This window comes from Rasamsonia byssochlamydoides (assembly GCF_041956645.1).
Source record: "Rasamsonia byssochlamydoides strain NRRL 3658 unplaced genomic scaffold VTN77scaffold_3, whole genome shotgun sequence".
Lineage (NCBI taxonomy): Eukaryota > Fungi > Ascomycota > Eurotiomycetes > Eurotiales > Trichocomaceae > Rasamsonia > Rasamsonia byssochlamydoides.
The window spans coordinates 166,800-188,658 of record NW_027192386.1 but is presented as its reverse complement, the minus strand read 5'-3'; the positions used below and the strand labels follow the sequence as shown (position 1 = coordinate 188,658).

Here is a 21,859-nt window from a genome sequence, read left to right as displayed (position 1 = left end):
CAAGTTTTTGCCGCCAAAAAATCGCAGAAACTCAGGTGAAATTACGTCGGTCGGTATATCAAGTGAATTCCACGCTGTGTTGTTGCTGCTGTCTTCCTAGCCGTGACTGGGCACGCTCAGCACGCCGTCTCCGTCGGTTGCTGGCATAGTCAGCGCTGGCTTCGGTACCGGTCCACGTGCCGGGCGATGTGATACTGCCACCGCTGTAAGGCAAGGTCGACAGAGGAGGTGGGACAGAAACGTTGCTGGGTACGGCATGAGAACCCGGAGCAGACGGCATTATTCCACTGGCAGCTCCACTGGGAGCTCCAGCTCCTGCTGCTGCCTCTTGTTCTCGCTGAATCTGTTCCGCTTGTCGACGCTCCATTTCCTCGACTCGACGCCATCGATCAGTGGTGCCTCCTTCGTTACCGGACAAAGAGCTGACACTGCCGCGACGGCGGCGTGAACCTCTTCTCTCCCTTCCCCTGCGTCTTGCTTCCCGGCTGGCTGCGGCCTCTTCTTCAGTGAGCCTTCGAAGCGTGACGTGCCGGCCATCGGTGTGCACTTTCACCTTGACAGACACTGGCGGCGATTCCACATCCGATTCGCGTCGCCGCCTGCTGCTACTTCTGCGACGACGATGCCGGCCTATAAAAGATCCTGTGGCTGCGCCCGCAGCAGCTCCGGCGACAGCTTCGAGAGCAGCTTCCAAGTCGGTAGCAGCCGCACTGCCAGACGCATAACGATGTGCAGGTGGAGTAGGTGGCATGTCCACAGGTGGTAGGTGAGCAGTCGGCACGTCTGCAGTTGGTACGTCCACAGTCGGCATGTCCACAGTCGGCATATCCACAGTTGGCATATCCACGGTTGGCATGTCCACGGTTGGCATGTCCACGGTCGGCATGTCCCCTGTTGGTACGTCCGCATGTGGTAGGTTATTAGCACCCCCTGAGACGACAGGCTCGCCTGAAAGCACAGATTCCCCCGGCAGAGGGCTTGTGGCGCGAGGCGGATGGGACGTGATATCCGTTGAAGTCATATCAGTCGAGAAAGCAGAGGTTGCACGCCTTTCCCTTCGAGGGGAGAAGCCATCTCCCGTATATTTCCGCTCGCTATTTGCCCTTGCAAGTCTTTCTTCCTCGATGTCTCGCTGACGAATCTCCTCCACACGTCGTTGTTCATCATCCCTGCGACGTCTGAAAAGGTTCCTGACGGCAGCAAAAAGGCCGCGGCCACGTCCTTCGTCGGTTTGAGTATAATAGCCGCTGCTGTAATCCAAAGAGTCGTGACTCGGGCGCCTGCTCGGTGATCGGTAATCAGTAGGTCGCTGGTAATATTCACTCAGACTATCACTGCGGGCATGTCGGTAACGTCCAGACTCAGTGTCGCTCTCCCGTTCTCGCCTTCTGCTGAATAAACGTTTGACCAGAGCTACAACGCCAGCAATTGCGCCAAGCTGGAGCAACCGTCTCCCCAGACCACCATGATGCGGCTCCTCAGAATATTTTTCGTCCAGATAAGAAGTATGCGGGTCGCCCTCGACATAACTACGATTTTTGCTGCGCGACCGCCGCCGGAAGAGCTCTGCCAACCCTGCTCCTGCAGCGGCGGCGGCGGCTGTACGGCCTAGACTGCTGTGGCGTCTGTCATCGACAACCGACGGTCCGGAGATGTAACTCCCACGACTGTCGTAATCGGATTCAATGAGACGCCCATCACCGTCGTACAGGTAAGACAGAATGAAAAACATAGCGAGCAGGATAAACGCGCCGATAGAATAGAGGATGAACAAGGATTTTGGAGAACCATATAGGGTCATGCCTAGAGGAATTTGAACGATTCCCAAAATTGCCAAAGCGCGACCTATCCAATGGTGGATCTGATAGGAGAGTTAGTTTGCCATGCCAGAGGCTGGATCCATGAGAATCACATACCATGAACGCCAAAGGCACACGATACATCCTCCTTCCCCTCGCCAACTTATGGACCAGCCAACCCCAGAGGACCTGGAAGCCGACCAGCGCATAGATGGCAAGCCCGATTCCATGATGTGGGTTAGTCAGGCTTCGCTGGGGACCGACGGCAAAGTAACCCAGTAAAAAAACGGCAGTTGTAAGTAGCAACGTCAGGGAATGGAGCCATGCGTGAATCTTGAACGCCCAATAGCGATCCCACAGAGAATAATACCGGACGATTAAGATGGCTGCAGGAACCATGCCCAAGAACACGACCGTTGCTAAGACCCCATGTGCTACTATTAAGGATTGATAGCCTATCATCTCTCGAAAGCGGTTTCCCATGCCTGAATTACGTTAACAGGTTGCAATTGGCCTCCCCTCATGATGTACCGGCCAGAACATACCATTGTACTGCATCGTCTCAAAGTTGAGTCCCATCAAATTGGGGAGAAGGAAGGTATTGCGCGAAATGTCCCACGTTCCATCCCCCACGTACATTGTATCCGAAGCATAGGTGCTGCTCCCCGGTGGGGTGAGATCTGGATTGGACGACATGATCGGATTTTGCTGGGTCTTTCGTTACTGAGGTCTCCACTTATCAAGTCCGGGGAATGTTGGAGACTTGGAGTCAGCGGAGGAGATCTCGCGAGATCTCCCACTCCAAGGAATGCACCATGCGACGTCAAATCAGGAAGATTGATGCTCGTGCTGTGAGTTATGTATATTGAGGGTGATTGGAGATACAAGGGATCGCAGAACTATTCGTAGTGATTGGTGCCGTATTCGATTCCTGACTGTCAGATAGAGAAGCGGGGAAGACTGTTCAAGGAATGTGGAGGATGAAGCCGTCAAGAGAGGTGTATCCAGTCAACAAATAGGATCTGCGAACAAAGAATAACATCCCAAGGCAGAGAATAATAGACAAGCAGGGCCAGTTTTGGACCAAACAGACAGCCTTGCTGTCGTGGGAATGCAGCAGGCTGAGGTACGACCTCACAACAACGATTTGCTGTTTACGGTTTAGGGCGACAACGCATAACCCGGACAACGGTGGGCACCTTCGCAAGTTGATGCCTGAGGCAGAGAGTAGATCACGGGCTAATCGGTTATCTAATCGTCCACCTTTATCTTTGCTATCTGTCTTTGGACTGGTGGAGGTTGACGCCATTACGGCCTCCGGTGAGGTTACACGGAGCCCGTCGGTATGACTATGACCACCGTCGACTCTCGACAGCCTTTCAACACCAAATTTGATACACTTTCCCGCGCCTTTGAGCGGGAAGCCGTTGAGTCGCCATGGGGTCCCAGTTGGAATTGTTTGTTAAGGCCCTATCACGGTATCTACTCCCCCTGGGCGATGGCAGACGGGCTTCTTGATAACTGACTCCGTGCGTTGTGCAGCCTTCTAGGATGGATCTAGTATGTGAAGAGAGGATACCTGTCGACCGATGTGATTGTGCTGATGGATATCTTCAAGTATGCTATGCTGGTCGGCGTCCTTCTACCCGCAACCGATCCATAACTTTCGTCGCCAGTCCACCAGCGGCCTCGCGATCGACTTCCCGACGATCAACTGCCTTGGCTTCATTTGCTACGCAGTCTACGCGGCGTGTTTCCTGTATTCGCCGCTCATTCGAAAGCAATATGCAGCTCGGAATCCCGTCTCCCCGGAACCCAGCGTGCGGTTCAATGACTTGGCCTTTGCCGTTCATGCCGTGATCCTCAGCGGCCTCGTCTACTCACAATTCTACCCGCAGATCTGGGGGCTCAAAGTGTCGCAATACCAGCGGGTGAGCAAGCCCGTGGCTGGGTTGTTTTGGGGTTCTCTGCTGGCAATCGCGATCCTGGTTCTGATTGTCTGGACCCAAAGTCCGGATGGAGGATACGACCCGTTCTCGTGGGCGTGGATTGATGTGGTATGTGGCCAACAAGAACTGCAGAAGAAGGTGATTGCTGACCTTGGACCGATAGCTCTATGGAATCTCCTATGTGAAACTCGTCATCACCGTTGTCAAATACGTCCCCCAAGCATGGGTCAACTACAAACGCAAGTCCACCGTCGGGTGGGATATCAAGCAGATCCTGCTGGACTTTGCCGGGGGTGTCCTGTCGATTGCCCAGTTGATTTTGGACTCTTGCTTTCAGGCTGACTGGAGCGGTGTGACCGGGAACCCTCTGAAGTTCCTGCTGGGGAATATCTCCATCTTCTTTGACCTGCTGTTCATGGTCCAGCACTATGTTCTATATAGAGAACGGGGCAACGATACGGATGACCGTAAGACACCGGGACTGAGGACACCGTTACTTTCAGAGGCTGGAGAACTGCCACGGTAGACAGACAGCCCTTGAAGGGCAGTCGCGAATGGATCTATATATATCGAATGTTGCACGGTGCAGTTACATTACATTCTACACTCATGGACACATAATATACTTGATTGGGAGAATAATACGATTCCAGCAACGTCGGACGTCCTATCAGATCTGATTCAATCGATCTGCAAAACAGTTAGAAATAATAGCGCGTCAGCAGCATGATCACTTGATTACAAACAGTAGATCCCTTCCACATCAGGTCTGATCTCCGCTTCTGACAGGCTTACTTACGTATATCCTGTCTCTCGAGGGATGCTTGCCGGTATCAGCCCTACGGGAAGCATCCATCATGTCTTTAATTAGCTGCGGTTGGCTGTAATAACCTTTGGGACGATGGAACATGGCTGGCGATCCCATCGCCAACAGTGACACCGCCTTCTTGCCCCCAAGCATGCTGCTAAGTCGAGTTCATGCATAAGCGATGAACGCTAAGCCTTGGAGTGGAGGCTATCTACTCCGGAGTATGTAGGTAAATCGCGACACTAACTGGAAGGGGGCCCTCACCGCCACGCTCCAGGCAGATTGCGGATAGGGGAGCGAGAATGGATGGCGACGTGAAGTGGTTTCTCCCCCGACAAACGCACAAATCCCAGAGTTATTATTAATCCAACGTCCCTGTCTCTGGATCATCTCGGGCAAATTGCAAACTATCTCCGTTGGCCGGGATCACCAGGCAGAAATTGGCCATTGCGTCGGGGGTTGCAAATATGAGGTTCTCCGGGGCGCGTTCTCTGCAGATCGTTGGGCTGAGGCTGAGAGCCCTGCAGGCAGCGGGGTTTACCCTTTCTGGTATCACGACAATTCTCGGTGAACACGTAGAAGCTTCTTAGTGTCTTTGCGGTCGGATCCGGTTCGCCAACCCTATATTGAGTCTGCTTTCCAGTTGCAGGATGTCCGTCATTTGCTCTGGTGATCTTTGCAAGCTCACAATGATGGATATTTATGCTTGGTGTAAGACAAGTATAGTCGACTCCCTCTAGGACCAATTTACCGGCCCAATGCGACGGATAAACCCCTGCGCTTGTTTTGTTCTAGAAAAGTGTGCAGAATCTGGGACCACCTTGGTCTACTCTCAGTCTTAATATTATAGAAGATGGAAAGACGGCACCAAGTCTCATGCACACTGTTTCGAGCACGGTCTTTCAGCTGTGATCACAATGCTGACACCAGTCGCACAACTGCCCTGCCTGCAGTGTGATGATGTGCACAGTGGTCGAGGAGCACATAAGCAAAGAAAGAATATCAGAAGCATATTAACTATTGACAAGATATCTAGTTATAGAACAATAAGTCTCTGTGGGGGTCTAACTTAGCCTGTTACTTGAGAAGGAAGCACAGAAAAGAGGATTTACTGGTCTAGAGCTTTAGAGATTTGCAACCGATCTGGTAGAAAAATACTCTATTAGTTACCCCGAGGGGAATGGTCTTGACGTTTTGATTTGTTCGTTGAGGCCACCATTGGTCTCTTTAAGATCAGGACAGTGAGCACAGGGTAAATAAGAAGCACGCAAGTCTTACTCAGAGAGGCTAGACGGGATGAGTTATGATAACAAGGTTGGAAGGTTTCAGACGAGAAAAGCCTGCTAAGCCCAATGTAACGAAAGTCATCAGCCCTGCAGAAGAGCTGTATCGGGCAGCGGCACGACTGGAGGGCCGACAGCCCTACCGTTAACCTCCATCGCCTGTCGTGATTTGTCCGCTCCTCCACAGCTCTCCAGGCCAGCTGAGCTTGTGCATCTTTGCTGTTCATCCACTCCTTATTATTTATGAGGTGTTGGTTGTCTGCAGAAATGCCCCTCCGATGGCTGTGTCGACCAGATCCATGGAGGCTGATGCCGCGCTTCTGTATAATACAGCTATTTTCTTCCGATTTATACCCTCCACATGATATATGCGTGATCGATCTCTGCTCCCTCTTGATAGTCCATTACCTCCGACTCTGCCTCCATGCATCAATTCCCGTTTCCTGAATATCCTTCGCCCGTGTCTCTCTGCGGCACTCCGTACATTGTCGAGATGTCGGACTTCATCTCGTACCCGGCTGGGATGGCTCTCGAGGGTGATGGCGAAATGACCCAGTGTGTCTTTTCAGACCTAGCGTTGCAGTCAAGCTGCCATCAACCGTTGATGGTCTCTGAAGACTTTATATCGCCCAGCAACGTCTCGGGAGGAAGCCACTATGCCCACGATTCGTATCCAAGTCTTCCGCCGTATACAGGATCACCAACGGTCGGGACTTATAATGAATCGACGCCACCACCGCCGTTCTCACAGGACTATTTTCTGGAAGGGTCGATGGCACATCCATACACCATGCCATCGAGTCATCCGTACCTCGATGCGGATCTCCCTCAACTGCACCAGCAACAGCAACCGCAACTGCAACAACAAAGGATGTCTCGCAGTCCACCGTTGCGATCAGAATCCCCCGACCCAGGAGACCTGACCAACTACGGAATCCGAAACGCAGATGGGACCTGGCGCTGTGCGTATCCTGGGTGCTCGTCGAGGACGGTGTTTACGCGTGCCTGCGATCTGCGCAAGCACTTTAACCGGCACAACAAGTACCTCTTCTGCCGCTACGAGGGCTGCCCCCAGGCGACGGAGGGGGGCTTTTCCAGCAAGAAAGACCGGGCTCGACACGAGGCCAAGCACAATCCGAAAATTATGTGTGAATGGGAGGGGTGTGGTCGGGTGTTTAGCCGGGTGGACAATATGAAAGACCATGTCCGGCGAATTCACAAGAGGCGGTCGCAATAAGACGATATTTCTTTCTTCTACATTTCCCCACTCCCTCTCTCTGTCCTGCCTGTCTCTATGGTTAATTTCTTTTCTTGGAACGCATTCTCGGAGTTGGGACTGACATTCTGGGTATCTTTCGGGATTGTGGCTTGGATCTGTTGGCATGTTGGCATTTTGATCATCGTCATTATCATCATATTGTACCTGTATGTAGAATAGACGCAGTCATGCGTCATGAGTACGACCTATTTCATGGCTCATGAGATGAGCCTGACGACTGGAACTGGAACTGGAACTGGATGGAGCTCAACCTAGCCTAGGTAGAAAATAGAGATTCCGTTACGAGTCACAGCCACCGTCGCATACAGAGCCAGAGCCATAGAAGACAGTGGATCAGTAGGTACAAGTAGATCAGGTAAGTAACTTTTTTTTTTTGGTGAGAGGTATTTAGATAGATAGTATTCAAACTATTTATTCCCTTCCCCCATGCTGCATTAGCTCAGCCTTCTTTTCTTTAAGCCCCTGCCCTGTTGGACAAGTGACCGTTGTATCGGGATTAGAATTTCTTTCCTTTTCTTTTCTTTTTTCTTTTTCTTTTGCATTAATATTGTGATTTAGTGGCTTTGACTATATTAACCTATAAGGTATAACCACCTACCTGACTCGAGGCACTCGACTACCCGACATGCCCACAGTACATAGCCGGCAGAACGGAGAAACTATACTCAAATAGGAAGGAATGAATCTTGATTTCTAATCTGCTATCTAAAAGCCATATCCGTGGATAGTAGTACCTAAGCTAACAAGCGGCTTTATATAAGCTGATAGATATGTGGCAAATTTGATAGTATTGGTCCGAAATCGGTGCTTGTTTTTCTATCTGATATAGATTTTTTTTTCTATGAGATTCGATGTAGAATATCGTGCTTATAGGCTGTTTGTTTGTCAGTTTCCTAAATAGGTAATTGTGAAGCTAAACCTAGGTAGGTAGCAAATGCTTGAAACCTAATCTTGGGTACTAAACTAAGAATCTTAATAGGTAAATTCTTAGTAGTACTACCATTTACCTATCATTTCAGTCTTTTTTTACGGAAGAGACAATGATAATCTTGGGTTTGAGCGGCAACGGCAACAGCATCTGTTCTTGACCTTTTTTTGGATAAAAACTTGTCGCAACGTAACTGTTCCATCACATTCAACGTTGGAAAGAAGAGCAAGGCTTTTGTTTGGCAGCGAGTATTGGTCGAGTCTCGATGGTCTGCATGAGCTGATCCAGAATCATAAGGTCGAGTCGAGTTCTTCCCTGGCATGGCTAGAAGGCGATAGATATCTGTCTGGTTAGAAGAGGAAGGAAGGAGATGATGAAGACGGGAAGGGTGGGCGTTCCTCATTCAAGTACCAGGTAGTTAAGTACCACTATTACCTAACTAGGGTAGGTGCTTGCAGCGCCTCAACCTGGTCTCAGCAATGCACGCAACTTTTTGCCTTCCAGTTGCCAATCTTATTTTGCAGGTTTATGCTCATCATCGAAATATGTGCCGGTATCCGAGTGCGAATGATCAGAATTTTGTTCTGGTGGAAGCAGCCATCAAAGAGATTATTTCCGTGGACCCAGCTATTCCGGGTAGGTAGTGTCACCCAAGGGATGATCAAAGCAATATGATACCGTCGGACTAACATAATCCTCCTGTACCTGGTCATGCAGCCGGGATTCTTGCAACTACAGCGAAGAAGGCATCTGACATTACACCAATTGCAGACGCGACTGGCGCTACTATGTTGCCGATTCAAGGTGGCTTTGAGAGAAGCCCCTTTTCAGTCAGTATATATCTGCATTGCTTTAGCTCTGAGATACTGAACGCATTCAGTCCCAGCCATCGAACGACTCAAGCAGCTTCAGGAGCTCGCCGAAGACTGGTTTCAAGAAGAACTGAGTAATCATCATTTTCGACGCGGTCTAGCTCTCCGTCGCGATCACGCAGTCCCGGATATAGGTCTCGAAGGCTGTATGAGAACAGCCAGGGCCCTTCAGGAAGCCCACGGCAGAAAGCAGAGACAATCACGATTCGAATTAGCGGACTTCATACTCTATACACTTGCAGCATTTCAATGTTGTATTGACTATATCACGTTAGAAGCAATGATCTCTCGTCATTAAGGTTTCGGAAGTTTATTCATACTCAGCGGCAAGTGTGCCTACGAGAAGCCTGTGATAGAAGCCTGTTGATTCTTGCAGGGAGGAAAGGAAAGAAAAGAAAAGAAAAGAAAGACGAGCCATATACTCAACTCTCCTCCCACGACTCCTCGAATAAAGGAACGTCCCATTCGGCCAACCGCTTACCATCCCAAAACACATAGCCCAATTCCCAGTCTTCCTCGATTACAGGGGAATGGTCGAAAATTTCTGCACGCCGCACGTTGTCCATGGGGTCGCTTCCGTACCAGTATCGGATCCAGCCCATATTGGGTCGTTCCAGCGGAGGCAGGGCAGGGAGCAGGCTTGCAACGTCCTCCCTTTCGCATCTGTCTGCCGGGTAGATCAGAGGTCCCGGATAGAGGGAGAGCTTTATGAAGTCCATGAAGGAATTTTGATAGGGTAGTGCGTTGGAGGCAACCACGTCCCAGCGCTTTTCATATGATTCTTGACGAAGGACCTCGTAGAGAAAGCATGGCCCGATGGATACTAAATGATTGCGATAGGGTTCATAGTGATCATCTGTCAGATATAATATGGTTATCAGACTGCCTCTGGAAAAAAGTAGTATAATGTAATGTACTTACCGTATGGGTGCAGCTCCTTGCATTCAATAGGCAACGAGCCAAGCGGAAGCCACTTAAACCTGGCACCGTTTGTTGTCACGTCCTCCGCGATCTCCTCAAAGATTTGAGTGTATTTATTACGAGCGTAGATCCAGACGCAAGCAAACTCTTCAACCTCCCAGGGTGGCATCGTCCCGAAGAACAGGCTCCACATTTCCTCTATTTCAAAAGTAACCCCACACCAGTTCGAGGAAGACAATTTTGTTTCCAGGGATTGATTCTCCTGCGGAAGATATTCTTGAGTCCCGAAAATATTGCAATATGTCTGTAGGCGATAGAGTGCTCGGAGGAGGCGCGCCCTTTCATCATCGGACAGTCGAAGCGGCAAGATCTCGCTCTCCCATCGCATACTGCCCATCCATGGCGGGCTAGGCATAGTCAGACCATAGTCTTGCAAAAGGAAGTCGAGTTTTCTGTGAAGATGCAGCAGCTTAATGCTTTCCTCAACGTTGGCCGGTTTGTTGGGCGACGCCAATTGCCGAATTTCTTGGTGGCGACGGCGACAATCTAAGAGGGCAATGATACTTTTTTTTGTTCGATTCTACCTCAGCATGGAGACCTTCCGATCGAATGGCAGCGATTGCCTCGGCAATGTCCACACAGCCATACTGCTGCCCAACAAAACGATGGAGGATCTCTTGTCTGACGAGGACATATGCTTGACGGCATGCTGGAGAGGCATGGACGAGGTTGGAGAGAGTCTTCAGATCTGAAACGCTCACGAGAATGAGGATTCGCAGCTCCACTGGGATGCCTTCCAGCGTTGGTTCTGCCTATTGCACAGTCAGCTATGACCTTGAAGAAAGAAGCGCAAGATTTTACCATCTCTGTTAAATGAAGCAGATGAATTCACCTGTCGAATTGCTAACAAAGATGGGGGATGAAGAAAAAGGAACAGCGCAGGCCAGGTTGTGACAAGGTGTTGTGCCTGGTATCAAATCTATTGTGCATGCAGTTCAGTCGTCATCTTCAATAAATGGTTCCTCCTAGTCATAGCCTAAGTGATTTTCGCAACAAAGGATACAAAATGGCAAGTTCGATGAGGTTGGGAGAACAAATCACCTGACCTGGCCGACCTGTCTGTGATGTTGAACGGTGAGCCATAACAGACATAACTTCCTTTACTATTGACCAAACTCACCATGAACACACAATATCGGCAACGGCCAACAGCCTGTTTCACTTTTTTACCGGTCGAGTGTAGGCAGCTGATCTTATGCTCTCTGACAGACATCGCAACCCTTCAAACAGCCATCCTTTCGAACCCCTCCCTGTACAAGGCTTTCCATGACCAGAAGAATATCATCATCAAAAGTATTTTATCGACAGTTGTCTCTTTTGAGTCACTTCTGGAAGCCCTCACATCACTCCCATCGTCACATATCGAGCCCTGGACACGAGAGACGGTCCTTGGAGTCCTCGAATGCGATTTTCGCCATGAAATTCCTCCATGCTTTCTTTCGATATACCATTCACAATGCTCTTTCGACTGAACAAGTGAATTTTAATTGAAGAACTTTGCAAAAGCAAAGTACACACACGTAAAGATCAAGAAAAAAAAAGTCCCTCGTCTTCCTCGACTCTCATCCATTCCGCAAGAAAGAGAGAGAAAAAGGGAAAATAAAATAATAATATAATAAAATAAAATAAAATAAATAGCCCCCATGTAGACCATCATCCAGATCGCCGCCATCTTCTCTTCGAATCCGCGCCAAGTTCCACGATATGTAGATGCCATCCGCCAGGCGTCCCTTCTTATCTTCTATGACATTACTAGGCGAACAGGCCAAAGAACTATACATAGGATATCCTAAGATAGCATTGCCCTTACCTGTAGTATTATTAATTAATAATCAACGCTGCGCAATAGATCACAGCCAGGCATTATACCTGCTAATAGTATAACCAAAGTAAACAGATTAATAAATTCTTAAAGATATTATAATCCTTATTAGCAAACAAAGGAATATTGATTGAGATAGCGACACCCACCTAGAGAATAAGAAAATAGAGCTATATTGTCAACAAGTTATTAGATAGAGATAAAACTAGGAGAAAGTAATAAGTATAAGATCTAAGCCAGTCAATCAAACATAGTATATAGTATATGCAGGGTTAGCCCTAAGAGGGATCTGTTGTGGTAAAGCTCCCTTCCCCGCAGCCGTCTTAGTCTGGAGAATGGAGAAGCGGCGGACAGCCTCGGTTCCCCGGCTGCCGACAGGGACCTAACCTAGGTACGTACGTCATATCAAAGGTTACAAATCCATTTGCCTTTCTCCCTGTTTCTACCACCCTCATTATCGAATATACAGCCTTTGTCATGATTCTCCCGCGGTAATACAGCGTCGTGTCGTTTGATTCGAACTGACAAGCCATGGCTGGTCCCGTGCGCCAACCAATTGACATTCCGGCACTGGAGCGGTACATTGACGAGCATGTCCCATTGATCAAGACGCCACTGGATGTGAAACAGGTGGGTTCTTTTGCACTACAGCTGAACCGACACTGATTTCCCGCTGTGTGTGGCAGTTTGGTTTCGGCCAGTCGAATCCTACCTACCAGCTCACCGCGGCTGACGGACAGAGGTTCGTCCTGCGCAAGAAGCCCCCGGGCAAGCTCCTCTCCAAAACGGCACACAAGGTCGAGCGCGAATTCAAGATCATCCATGCCCTGGAACAGACGGACGTCCCTGTCCCCAAGGCCTACTGCCTGTGCGAGGACAGTAGCGTGGTCGGGACGCCTTTCTATATCATGGAATTCCTAGACGGCAGAATGTTCACGGATCCTTCGATTCCGGGTGTGAGTCCAAAGGAAAGAAACGAGATGTACGTGCCTGTGGTCCTTCAATTGCGTTTTTATCTGTGTGGGACTGGCTAATATTGGATTTGTATAGATGGCGGGATGCGGTTCGGACCCTGGCCAAGCTCCATCGAGTCGATCCCAAGTCAGTGGGTTTGGAGGGTTTTGGAAAGCCTACAGGATTCTATGACAGGCAAATTGCCACCTTCACCACTATCTCTGAGTCGCAAGCGCAGGCGGTGGATGTGGACACCAAAGAACCGGTCGGGCAGCTGCCGCACTTCCGGGACATGGTGCGCTTCTTCTCCAACAAGGCGACTCAGCCTCGCGACCGGGGCACCTTGGTGCATGGCGACTACAAGATTGACAACATGGTCTTCCACCGGACGGAGCCGCGAGTCATTGGCATCCTCGACTGGGAGATGGCCACCATCGGCCATCCGCTCTCGGACATCTGCAACCTCACCAGCCCTTATTATATCAGTAGCACGGAGCACAAACCCGAGAGTTTCAAGCCGGGCGCCACACCTGGGCTGCCCACTCGCGACGAGTGCTTGCGGTGGTATGCCGAGGTGGCGGGATGGGACCCGGCTCCGGAGATCCTCTGGGGAGATGCCTTCTTTTCCTTCCGAAGTTCGGTCATTATGCAAGGGATCGCGGCACGGTACGCGCTGCGACAGGCGAGCAGCGCCCGGGCGAGCGAGTACGCCAAAAACATGCGACCTTTCGCTCTGGAGGCGTGGGAACGGGTGAAGCAGGTTCAGGAACGATCGCAAAGGTTGCTACAAAGTTCACAAGAAAAAGGGAAATTATAAGATAAGACCTAAAATATTATTATCCTATTGATATTCTGAATGTGCTTGGATCAAGCAGATATTAGCCATAATGCTCGATTGATGATACCCAAAGATCGTCATAAGACGGTTATTTTTGTCCTCCGTATGTGAACACTGAAGCATCGCCCAGTACATACCACCCAGTTACGGCAATGGTTAGTCAACTGATTAATTAGCTACAAGGAGGCAATATTGAGCCGCATTGATTGAAGGAGTTGCCCAATGAATGTCTCGCCCGACATTAAGGTGGAAAGGTACCTGCTGGTATAGGCCAACATCAATCAAAACAAGACGTCATCATCTATGGAACTTGTGATCTATGGAGACACGTTGGAACATCGCCCAGCCGCGTATGTCACAGAGTCAGGAGATAATAATGCGCAAAGCTCAGATAAGATCCTGCTGATGATCCTGCCAACCTCTCCCAAAAGAAAAGGGAAAAAAAAACAGCCCCCACACTGGAATAACATTTTCTGCAGGCCATGAGGGTTGCCAACAACTGCTTGACGTAGATAGATAGGTTTTTTTTTTTACAGCTGCAAATTGCCCTCCTCCTCGAAGCAATGCCATCGTTTCTTCCGTTGAGAACAGGTTGGTACCCTGTTGGTTGAGAAATTTGTGATAGGCTTGCTTGTACAGTATTACTGTACCTAGTTAGGTAAGTAAGTACCTACCCAGAATCCTGCAGCCATGAACATTTACGTACTTAGGTACTCCGTATTGGGCGGAGTTAACTAGGTAGGTACCTGTAGTTGTCTGTGTCCTCAATCCTGTAGGGATCCAGATCCTCCCGTAAAAATACCCCAGCTGAAGCAACCAGATCTACTAGACCAGCCAACAAGTTGACACTCTTCTTCTGTATGGCTGATTATTATTGTTGACCGATGATTGATTCGGTTATTGTTAGATAAGTTTGTCAGCCCAACAGTCAACATTATCTGATGTGAGAGTGAGTGACAATACATCTAAATCCATACAGAACCGTTACGTTGTCAGCTGGAAGAAGCCGGAAGAGAGATCAGGGATTGCTAATTATTATACCGCCGATGGCCTCCTCCAGTATAAAAATCCATCGATCCATTGTTGGATTGAATTTTGCCAAAATGCAAATACAAGGTGACGAGTGACGACTGACGACTGACGAAAAGAGGCTCAAGGATGCGGCGGTACGGGAGAAGGGGGATCGACGGACCTAGTGCTGCAGGATGGTCTGGCCAGGTGGGGTGGCCCTCGACGTGGACTGTGGAATTCCCAGGATTGCGCTGAGTTCAGCTAATTGCAAGTATCTCATACCTCAGGTGGTAGTGTGGAGTAGTAGTCGACCTGCGATAATGATATAAATAATAATGGTGATGCTGCTGCTGCTGGCATTGCGGCTGATCACCAGCTGGCCTGTTCCTGCGGCTCTCCGGAAAAGCTTGAACTCGGGCCATTCGCCTGTTTTAGCCTGCTTTGCTTGCTCCTGCACCCGTCTCAGAATGGGATGCCTGGAATACGATGGCATTGCTGGCAGTCTGACACAGGCTGCCCTCGTCTGTCCCAGCAAGGTTCCCCGTCCACGAGCATGGTGGGTGGGCGTCGACATTGGCTCAGCCCCCCAATATGTCGTGATATTAATGTGCCTAATTCATGCTCCTGCAACGTCGAGACGTTTCCAATTCCCTCCCACAGGTGCAATATGCAAAAGAGGGGTCACGATAAGACTGTTCTCCAGAAGAAACATGGACTGCCAGTCAGGCCACTGCCTTAGGCCAACCCCTCTCGAGTCTGGCCCAATGCCCAATCGCCGCGGCGTGCATGTCCCACCGCACAACTGGCCAACCGTTGCGTTGGATGGTTTCGACCGTCACACACGGCGAGCAGCTCCCTCGCCTCAGCAGAGCCTCATCGCTTCTCGTGTGCAGAATGCTTTAGTGGAGCCCGTTTCAAAGCTTGCCGGGCGGACGTGGCAGCACGGGGCCGGGACAGCCGGTTAGCGGTTGCCGGTATCACTGCTCACTGCACTTTGGCCCTCGTGTGGCGCGCTGCCTCGTCAGCCTCCAAGATTCATCTCGCCAGTAGCGAGCCGCCTGCAGTCGCGCCAGCGCATTCACATGCCCTCGTGGACGGCGGAGAAAGAGCTAGAGCCTGGCCCAGCATAGTAGGCACCGTTATTAGTTAGTTAGTGACCTGACTAAATAGCTCCCCAACCCTCGCGCGCCTCGCTCCCGGGAAGGGGGAATCAGAAAAACAAGAAAAGAAAAACGGGGGAGATCGCTCTTTCTTATCTTTCTTGCCCTCGATCTCCGCCGCTCGTGCCACCCTGAAGAGCCTCACCTCACCTCCTCGAGGGAGATTCAGGAAGCGTTGGGTGTGTAGTGTTTCAGCAGACCGCTGCAGCATCCATGCTAAGCGGGTTTCCCGCCTTCTAGCCTTGCATCAACAACCCTCTTAGACACTGCCTGACTCTCCTCTGTCGCTCGCCCGTGCAGGCCCGGGCTTGGCTCCCTCCCGATCAGTCGACTTTTCTTGCATCTTTCCCACGGTGGATGCCCTTGGACTTGCCAAGTTCCTTGCTCGACGGTCGTGTTGCCAACCCTACAGTACAGCGTAGGCAGCATTCTCCTGGACGCCCAAGTCTCAGCCACCTTGGCGTAGGTAGGCCCGTCCGTCATCAGCAGGACGGCGAGGCCATTGCGAGCGCACTTTCTGACATCGCGAGACAATCAATCACTATTCGAATCGTTCCTCTCAGATGTACGGAGAAGTTGGGGTCGAATTTTGATTAGATTACTCCAGAACAGAACCTAAAGTGGTATATATCCCTTTTTTTTTTGTTGTTGTTTTGGGTTACCTATTTTCTTGTCTTATTTTCGTTGCCTACGATTTTGCATCTGGGAAATTCGGGCGCATATAAATGTTTCTCTCTTCGGGAGTTGTTACCAGTCCTCGTATAAATTTCTGGTCTTTATATTCCTTTTACTATGCAATGGTCTCAATGGTTGCCAATGCGTGGGTTATGTCTTTATTTTGATTGAATTCTCATGATTTCTGTTCGTGACTCGAATTGCATCCCTGGATGTTTTCTCTTTGGTTCGTTTCATCATGGTACATGCATGCTGCCAGCTCTTGAACCTTATTTCAATTTGTTCCTTTCCTTCATTTGATACCTGATACCGTGATCATTTCATTTTCTGCGTGTCTCTCTGCTCTGGACAATGCATCTCAATGCCAGCCTGCTCCCGCTGGCACGTGTTCTTTCTGTATTCAGCCAATGGACACACGTGATGGCTAACGTGAGGCTCAGGTCTGCTGACTCGATTGTTCCCTTAATTAACCCTTGCTCACTGCCGGACATCAGGCTTCGACAGTCGACGTCCAGCTAGTCTGAACAGAAGATTTCTTCTCTTCTTCTGTCTAAGGTCCAACGCAACTCATGACTGACGTCTCGCCTTCATGACGTCCGACGTATACGACTCCGATGACGCCTTGAATCGTTCCCCCCGCCTGCAGCCCCAGGTCATCAAGTACGGGCCGGAGGAGCAGCTCCCCCCGTTTTTGCACAAGCAGTCGACCTCGGGAGAAGGGGGAGGCGACAGTCCTTCAAGCCAAGGAAGTTCTCCGGGTGGTTCGCGTAAGAAACGCAGGCAACCGGTCAAGCCCCAGTCCAGTTTAGGCGATGGCGTCCTGATCGGCTTTCTAGACCCAAACAGGCCGGATATTGCCAGAATCGCCGCAGAGGAACCGCTGGTCGTAGACTCATCAGACGATGATAACGAGAGGACAGTTCCTGTCAAACCGAACCACTACCACCAAAAGTCAGAATCGTCACGGACAACCTCTGAAGCAGCTTTAGGACAGGCAGCTGCCAAAGCTCTATCGTTAATTCCTGACGATACTCCAGCGGCTGGTGGGAAACCAGCGCCGTTCGACCATGGCCCTCTACTACCATCTATCGACCAGCTCACGACGGAGAATAGATCTCCAAGGCCTAGTCACCGCCAACAACCCTCTCTCGGACCTACAACGGAGAAGGCCTCAGAAGATACCTTGGCGACCTCGCCCTTGGGGAAATTCGCCATCTCTCCGTCCGACCGTTCGCCACAGGAACTACTCCCAGCCCTCCAGTCGCCGCCTCAATCCGCTGCGGGAGGGTCGCCCGAGAATACACAGAGTCTGCCATCGCTGCAATCGGCATTAGGGGAACTGACCGAGGCCCCTCGAAGAAACTCCTCCGGTCGAATTAATGGGATCCCACCGTTCCCGTCCATCTCGGCAGCTTCTCCTCCTCCACTACCTCGAACCGTGCTAGGTCGCGAGCGTCAGCTGTCAGGCCCGTGTCCGCCACCACCAACGCAGATGCCCAGTCCCTATTCTCATGTGTCGCCGATGAGTTCGAAAGATCTGGCCGGCCTCTCGCCCGCGTCGCAGTCTTCTTACTGGAGGCCGCAGGGATTGAAGCCCGATCTTGCCCATATGACTTCTCCATATGATGCGTCTCCTCGCGGGCCCCAATCGATCAAGAGTCCGGCTGCCGGATATCCGACGCCCACCGATCTACGGCCTGATGAACGTCCGGCTTTGTCGGGGCCATCACCGCCGAGTGGACCGATGTACAAGTGTATGCACCCGGGATGTACTGCTCCGCCTTTTCAGACACAATATCTTTTAAAGTGAGTCGCCCTACCTGTTCGTTTCGTCTGCTTATATATATATATATATATATATATATATTGTATTTGGATTTTTCTTTTATTTTGAAAATGTCTAACTTGATACAGCTCACATGCAAATGTTCATTCCCAAGAACGGCCACACTTCTGTCCTGTTCCGGGCTGCCCTCGTGGTGTTGGGGGGAAAGGCTTCAAGCGTAAAAACGAGATGATCCGCCATGGTCTGGTCCATAGCTCTCCGGGATATGTGTGTCCGTTTTGTACCGATCAGCAGCACAAATATCCGCGGCCAGACAATCTCCAACGGTAGGCCAACAACCTGCGACGCGATAGATCGCTGCTAATTGCGGCATACAGACACGTCAGGGTTCATCATGTCGACAAGAGCAAAGACGACCCTGAGCTGCGCAAAGTGCTCTCCCAGCGGCCTGAAGGAAGCAACCGAGGAAGACGGCGGCGGACACATTCCTAGCAGCTGATACGAAGCTTTCCGCTGGTGTTCCTACCGATTCGGCTTGCCAGGCGTGCGCTGATTCAGTGTCAATATCCATGATTACTGCGGTTTCGACAAGTCGTGGTCACTTCAGAGAATTTACAACGGCTTGTCGTGAACAGCACATGCAGGTCAGCAGGGATCCGCCCGTCAGGATGCACCTGGTAGATAGGTTGATGCGATACGAAGTCAAACGATATCGAAGTTAGTTGTTTCCCCCATGATCCAACCGTCTATTTCACTGACCCAGGGTGTGCTAGACACAGTACATACGACACGACACAGCTTTTGCACGAGATACCATTTGTCATTCTTGTTGATATTTGCGTCCAAAAATACATACAGACAGAAAAAAGAACAACCTGGAGTTGGTGATGGGCGGGTCGATATACGCGGAGTCGTGTGGGTTTTCTTTTCTTTATTCTTTTCTTCGGCATTCGGCAAGTTTCTCGCTTCTCTTGACGACAGGAGGGTATATTTGAGGGAATAAGAGCTTGACCCGATAGCTGCTGCTATCAATCAACTATTGGAACGGCTCTGTTGGTTGATATTTTTGATGATGGATGGAACACGACGGCTTGGTTTAAACGGAAGCGAAGTGACTTGGCAAAATTTTCTTTTTCTTTCTCGGTCCTCTTCTCTTGATGGGCTCGATTGAAATCGAGCGACTGATGACTTCTCTTCTTTTCTCAAATGACGTGACGAGTTTATGATAATGGCCTTGTTTATTTATTTATCTATTTATTTGCATATTTGATACCTACCTAGGAAAATGGATATTCAATTTCAAGTTCATTCAAACTTCAAGTTGATACAGTGTATTAAATATCCTTACAAAAAAAAAGCTTTTTTCCTCCAACGAATATGATTAGTTTGAAAAGAGACATAATTACTGATGTCTCAAGGTAAGGCAAGGCATGGATCGCTTGCAGATGCGATCGATGCAAAAAAGGTAATGGATCTAGTTATGGTAGGGAACCGCCTGGATGGATAAGGGACAGTCCTTCTCTCTGACTGTGTAATATGTGCCATGATACAGCACTTCACAATAATAGTAACTTTTGCAAACCGCTGAAGAGGAATCCCGCCCCTTCAGGCAAAGAAAAGGCTCAGCTCCAGGATTAAGGCCCCCAACTAGGAAGGACTAGGTATGTACCTACCTAAATATTAATGTGCATACATACATACATGTCGTAAACCTATATTAAGGGGAGGTAGTTAATCTATTACTTATTTAACCTAGAGGCAGTATTTCTTATAATTATACTCTTTATCTATAATAGTTATAAGTTTATAGGTTGGAATTTAAGGCTATTAATACCTTTCTTAACCTTTTTATCCTATCTGTAGCTACCAGCCTCTAATAGTAACTAATCTAGTAGAAGGAGTTTAGGTAGATAATAATATTAATATTGACTGATCATACAGTGAAGTTTAGCTCCCAGTGTTAGTGGTTTGGCTAGTCCCATGCCAGGTTGAACTCCTCGTGGGAAACGGTTACACTCGCCAACAAATAACATGTTGTTTGCTGCGAAGTATTCATCCACAGCCAGATTGGTTTGACAAAAAGACCGGAATGGCAACCCTTCTCTCTCCCCCTCAGGAGATGGTGGAATCCATCCTTGTTGCGCTGCGGGCAGGTCCGTCGCTCCACGATCTCGCCACGGTGACTCCGTCCATTGCGCCAGCTTGCCGTCCCCATCCTCTACCGTTCCGTCTGGATTCAACATCCTGCCAGCGCTGAGAAGTTTGTCTGAACCATCGCACAATGTCCGACTCTGATTCCTCTCATCCGTGAAGTACAACTTCATTATCATTATGACTTTGACGACGATGATGATGATGACGACGACGACAGTGACTCATTCCCCTGCCCAGAGGACCTTGAGTCGACAATCTCCCGATTGTTCAACCTGGAGATCCTCGTCATGCGGGCCAGCGATTTTAACCGGGGAGACAGCGAATTGTTTTGGCAATTCGCTGCGCCCGGTTCGCAGGTCCTCCCCGCTCTACGCTCATGTAAGTAAATCATGCCTCTTATTCTCTTCGCATGGATCTTCTTGTGACTTCTTTTAGGCAATCTTGGATTTGATTACGGACTGGAAAGGTACTGGGATATGTGCGGGAAACAAGCAATTTTCTATCATCCCCGACTCGAAGTATCTCCATCACGGGCGCGATTGTCGGCCAACTAGATCCAGATCATGAAGAGGTCATCATAAAGGACGGCGCGAGATCGGCCACGACGGTGGGTGGAACAGACCGCCCTGGACAGTGCTTCGCCTTTGAGAAACATCACATCACCATGCCTCCTTCAGAGCAGTATGATCCCGCAGAGTTTGATGTTTGCCAGATGTGCTTGATGTGGCCCACGAAAACCAAGTTGAGTGTTGCAGACAGTGGCGATTCAGGCTCCCCAGTTCTGGCAGTGAGAGAGGATGGCTTACATTTCGCCGGCATGCTGGTGGCACTCTACCGTCCTGCACCGTGGCAGTCAGTCGGGTTATACATCCCTCAGAGCGTGCTTTTCAAACAACTCGAACAGCACACGGGCAGAAAGTGGAAGGTGCGGACAAGCAAGTAGATGAGCAAACATGAAGCACAGAACGGGCCATCACTGGTCTTGCATCTTCTATCGATAATCAAGTTGAGGCGAGTTGAATTTGTGATTGGGAGGTGGACTGGGAGATTGACTTTGAGATATCCTTACTCACTGTTTGAGTGAAATAGGTAGGTAGATTGATAGACCAATAAAAATAATTCCTTACAATATTCTCTTCACTATTATCATTAGGTAGTAGTTGTCTACTTTCCAGGTGGGCTCCCTACCTATATTCCTTTCTTATACATATTAGTCCTTGCCATAGGTACAGTACATACCTATCCCTTAGTAATATTTTGTCTCCCTCACCAATGCGTATCCCTTATATAGCCTGATATATAATACTTTTCTTACTAGTAAGAGATATAGTGCCCTTTGCTAATTCATATATCTCTTGCTAATAGGGGATAAGCAGATTTCATGAATTTGCTATGGTATATATGCTTCCAATATATATGTATATACATTGCTTGTTAGAGCCACATGATAGTGTGCAAAATGGAAGTTAAGTTTTTTTTTCCTACATATAATATAGAGATAGTGGATATGATAAGAAAGACTTGGTACATTGCAGCTAGTATTAAATTCTCTCTCTCTCT

General features: G+C 49.4%; 10 protein-coding genes across 10 annotated transcripts; 8 read left to right on the top strand and 2 right to left on the bottom strand.

Annotated features, from left to right (window-relative positions):
* Window positions 1-58: 58 nt before the first annotated feature.
* Window positions 59-2,495, bottom strand: VTN77DRAFT_4143 (uncharacterized protein; the record flags this gene model as incomplete). The annotated part of the gene is made up of 3 exons (XM_069420170.1): window positions 59-1,861; window positions 1,917-2,284; window positions 2,345-2,495. The coding sequence occupies 3 exons, from the start codon at window positions 2,493-2,495 to the stop codon at window positions 59-61; spliced, it is 2,322 nt and encodes a 773-aa protein (XP_069281814.1).
* A 741-nt stretch (window positions 2,496-3,236) lies between these two features.
* VTN77DRAFT_4142 (uncharacterized protein) lies at window positions 3,237-4,274 on the top strand (the record flags this gene model as incomplete). The annotated part of the gene is made up of 4 exons (XM_069420169.1): window positions 3,237-3,277; window positions 3,342-3,359; window positions 3,418-3,856; window positions 3,912-4,274. The coding sequence occupies 4 exons, from the start codon at window positions 3,237-3,239 to the stop codon at window positions 4,272-4,274; spliced, it is 861 nt and encodes a 286-aa protein (XP_069281813.1).
* Window positions 4,275-6,263: 1,989 nt separating this feature from the next.
* Window positions 6,264-7,076, top strand: VTN77DRAFT_4141 (uncharacterized protein; the record flags this gene model as incomplete). The annotated part of the gene is made up of 1 exon (XM_069420168.1): window positions 6,264-7,076. The coding sequence occupies one exon, from the start codon at window positions 6,264-6,266 to the stop codon at window positions 7,074-7,076; it is 813 nt and encodes a 270-aa protein (XP_069281812.1).
* A 1,449-nt stretch (window positions 7,077-8,525) lies between these two features.
* Window positions 8,526-8,992, top strand: VTN77DRAFT_4140 (uncharacterized protein; the record flags this gene model as incomplete). The annotated part of the gene is made up of 3 exons (XM_069420167.1): window positions 8,526-8,682; window positions 8,818-8,876; window positions 8,927-8,992. The coding sequence occupies 3 exons, from the start codon at window positions 8,526-8,528 to the stop codon at window positions 8,990-8,992; spliced, it is 282 nt and encodes a 93-aa protein (XP_069281811.1).
* Window positions 8,993-9,015: 23 nt separating this feature from the next.
* On the bottom strand, window positions 9,016-10,703 carry VTN77DRAFT_4139 (uncharacterized protein; the record flags this gene model as incomplete). The annotated part of the gene is made up of 5 exons (XM_069420165.1): window positions 9,016-9,062; window positions 9,400-9,774; window positions 9,840-10,291; window positions 10,404-10,651; window positions 10,701-10,703. The coding sequence occupies 5 exons, from the start codon at window positions 10,701-10,703 to the stop codon at window positions 9,016-9,018; spliced, it is 1,125 nt and encodes a 374-aa protein (XP_069281810.1).
* Window positions 10,704-12,252: 1,549 nt separating this feature from the next.
* Window positions 12,253-13,492, top strand: VTN77DRAFT_4138 (uncharacterized protein; the record flags this gene model as incomplete). The annotated part of the gene is made up of 3 exons (XM_069420164.1): window positions 12,253-12,351; window positions 12,408-12,703; window positions 12,772-13,492. The coding sequence occupies 3 exons, from the start codon at window positions 12,253-12,255 to the stop codon at window positions 13,490-13,492; spliced, it is 1,116 nt and encodes a 371-aa protein (XP_069281809.1).
* A 1,796-nt stretch (window positions 13,493-15,288) lies between these two features.
* VTN77DRAFT_4137 (uncharacterized protein) lies at window positions 15,289-16,878 on the top strand (the record flags this gene model as incomplete). Its single annotated transcript, XM_069420163.1, has 3 exons — window positions 15,289-15,484; window positions 16,292-16,307; window positions 16,800-16,878. The coding sequence occupies 3 exons, from the start codon at window positions 15,289-15,291 to the stop codon at window positions 16,876-16,878; spliced, it is 291 nt and encodes a 96-aa protein (XP_069281808.1).
* A 70-nt stretch (window positions 16,879-16,948) lies between these two features.
* Window positions 16,949-18,637, top strand: VTN77DRAFT_4136 (uncharacterized protein; the record flags this gene model as incomplete). The annotated part of the gene is made up of 3 exons (XM_069420162.1): window positions 16,949-18,165; window positions 18,274-18,471; window positions 18,523-18,637. The coding sequence occupies 3 exons, from the start codon at window positions 16,949-16,951 to the stop codon at window positions 18,635-18,637; spliced, it is 1,530 nt and encodes a 509-aa protein (XP_069281807.1).
* Window positions 18,638-18,714: 77 nt separating this feature from the next.
* Window positions 18,715-19,148, top strand: VTN77DRAFT_4135 (uncharacterized protein; the record flags this gene model as incomplete). The annotated part of the gene is made up of 2 exons (XM_069420161.1): window positions 18,715-18,862; window positions 18,919-19,148. 2 exons carry the CDS (start codon window positions 18,715-18,717, stop codon window positions 19,146-19,148), a joined length of 378 nt encoding a protein of 125 aa, XP_069281806.1.
* Window positions 19,149-20,586: 1,438 nt separating this feature from the next.
* Window positions 20,587-20,853, top strand: VTN77DRAFT_4134 (uncharacterized protein; the record flags this gene model as incomplete). Its single annotated transcript, XM_069420160.1, has 2 exons — window positions 20,587-20,677; window positions 20,735-20,853. 2 exons carry the CDS (start codon window positions 20,587-20,589, stop codon window positions 20,851-20,853), a joined length of 210 nt encoding a protein of 69 aa, XP_069281805.1.
* Between the last annotated feature and the right edge of the window lie 1,006 nt (window positions 20,854-21,859).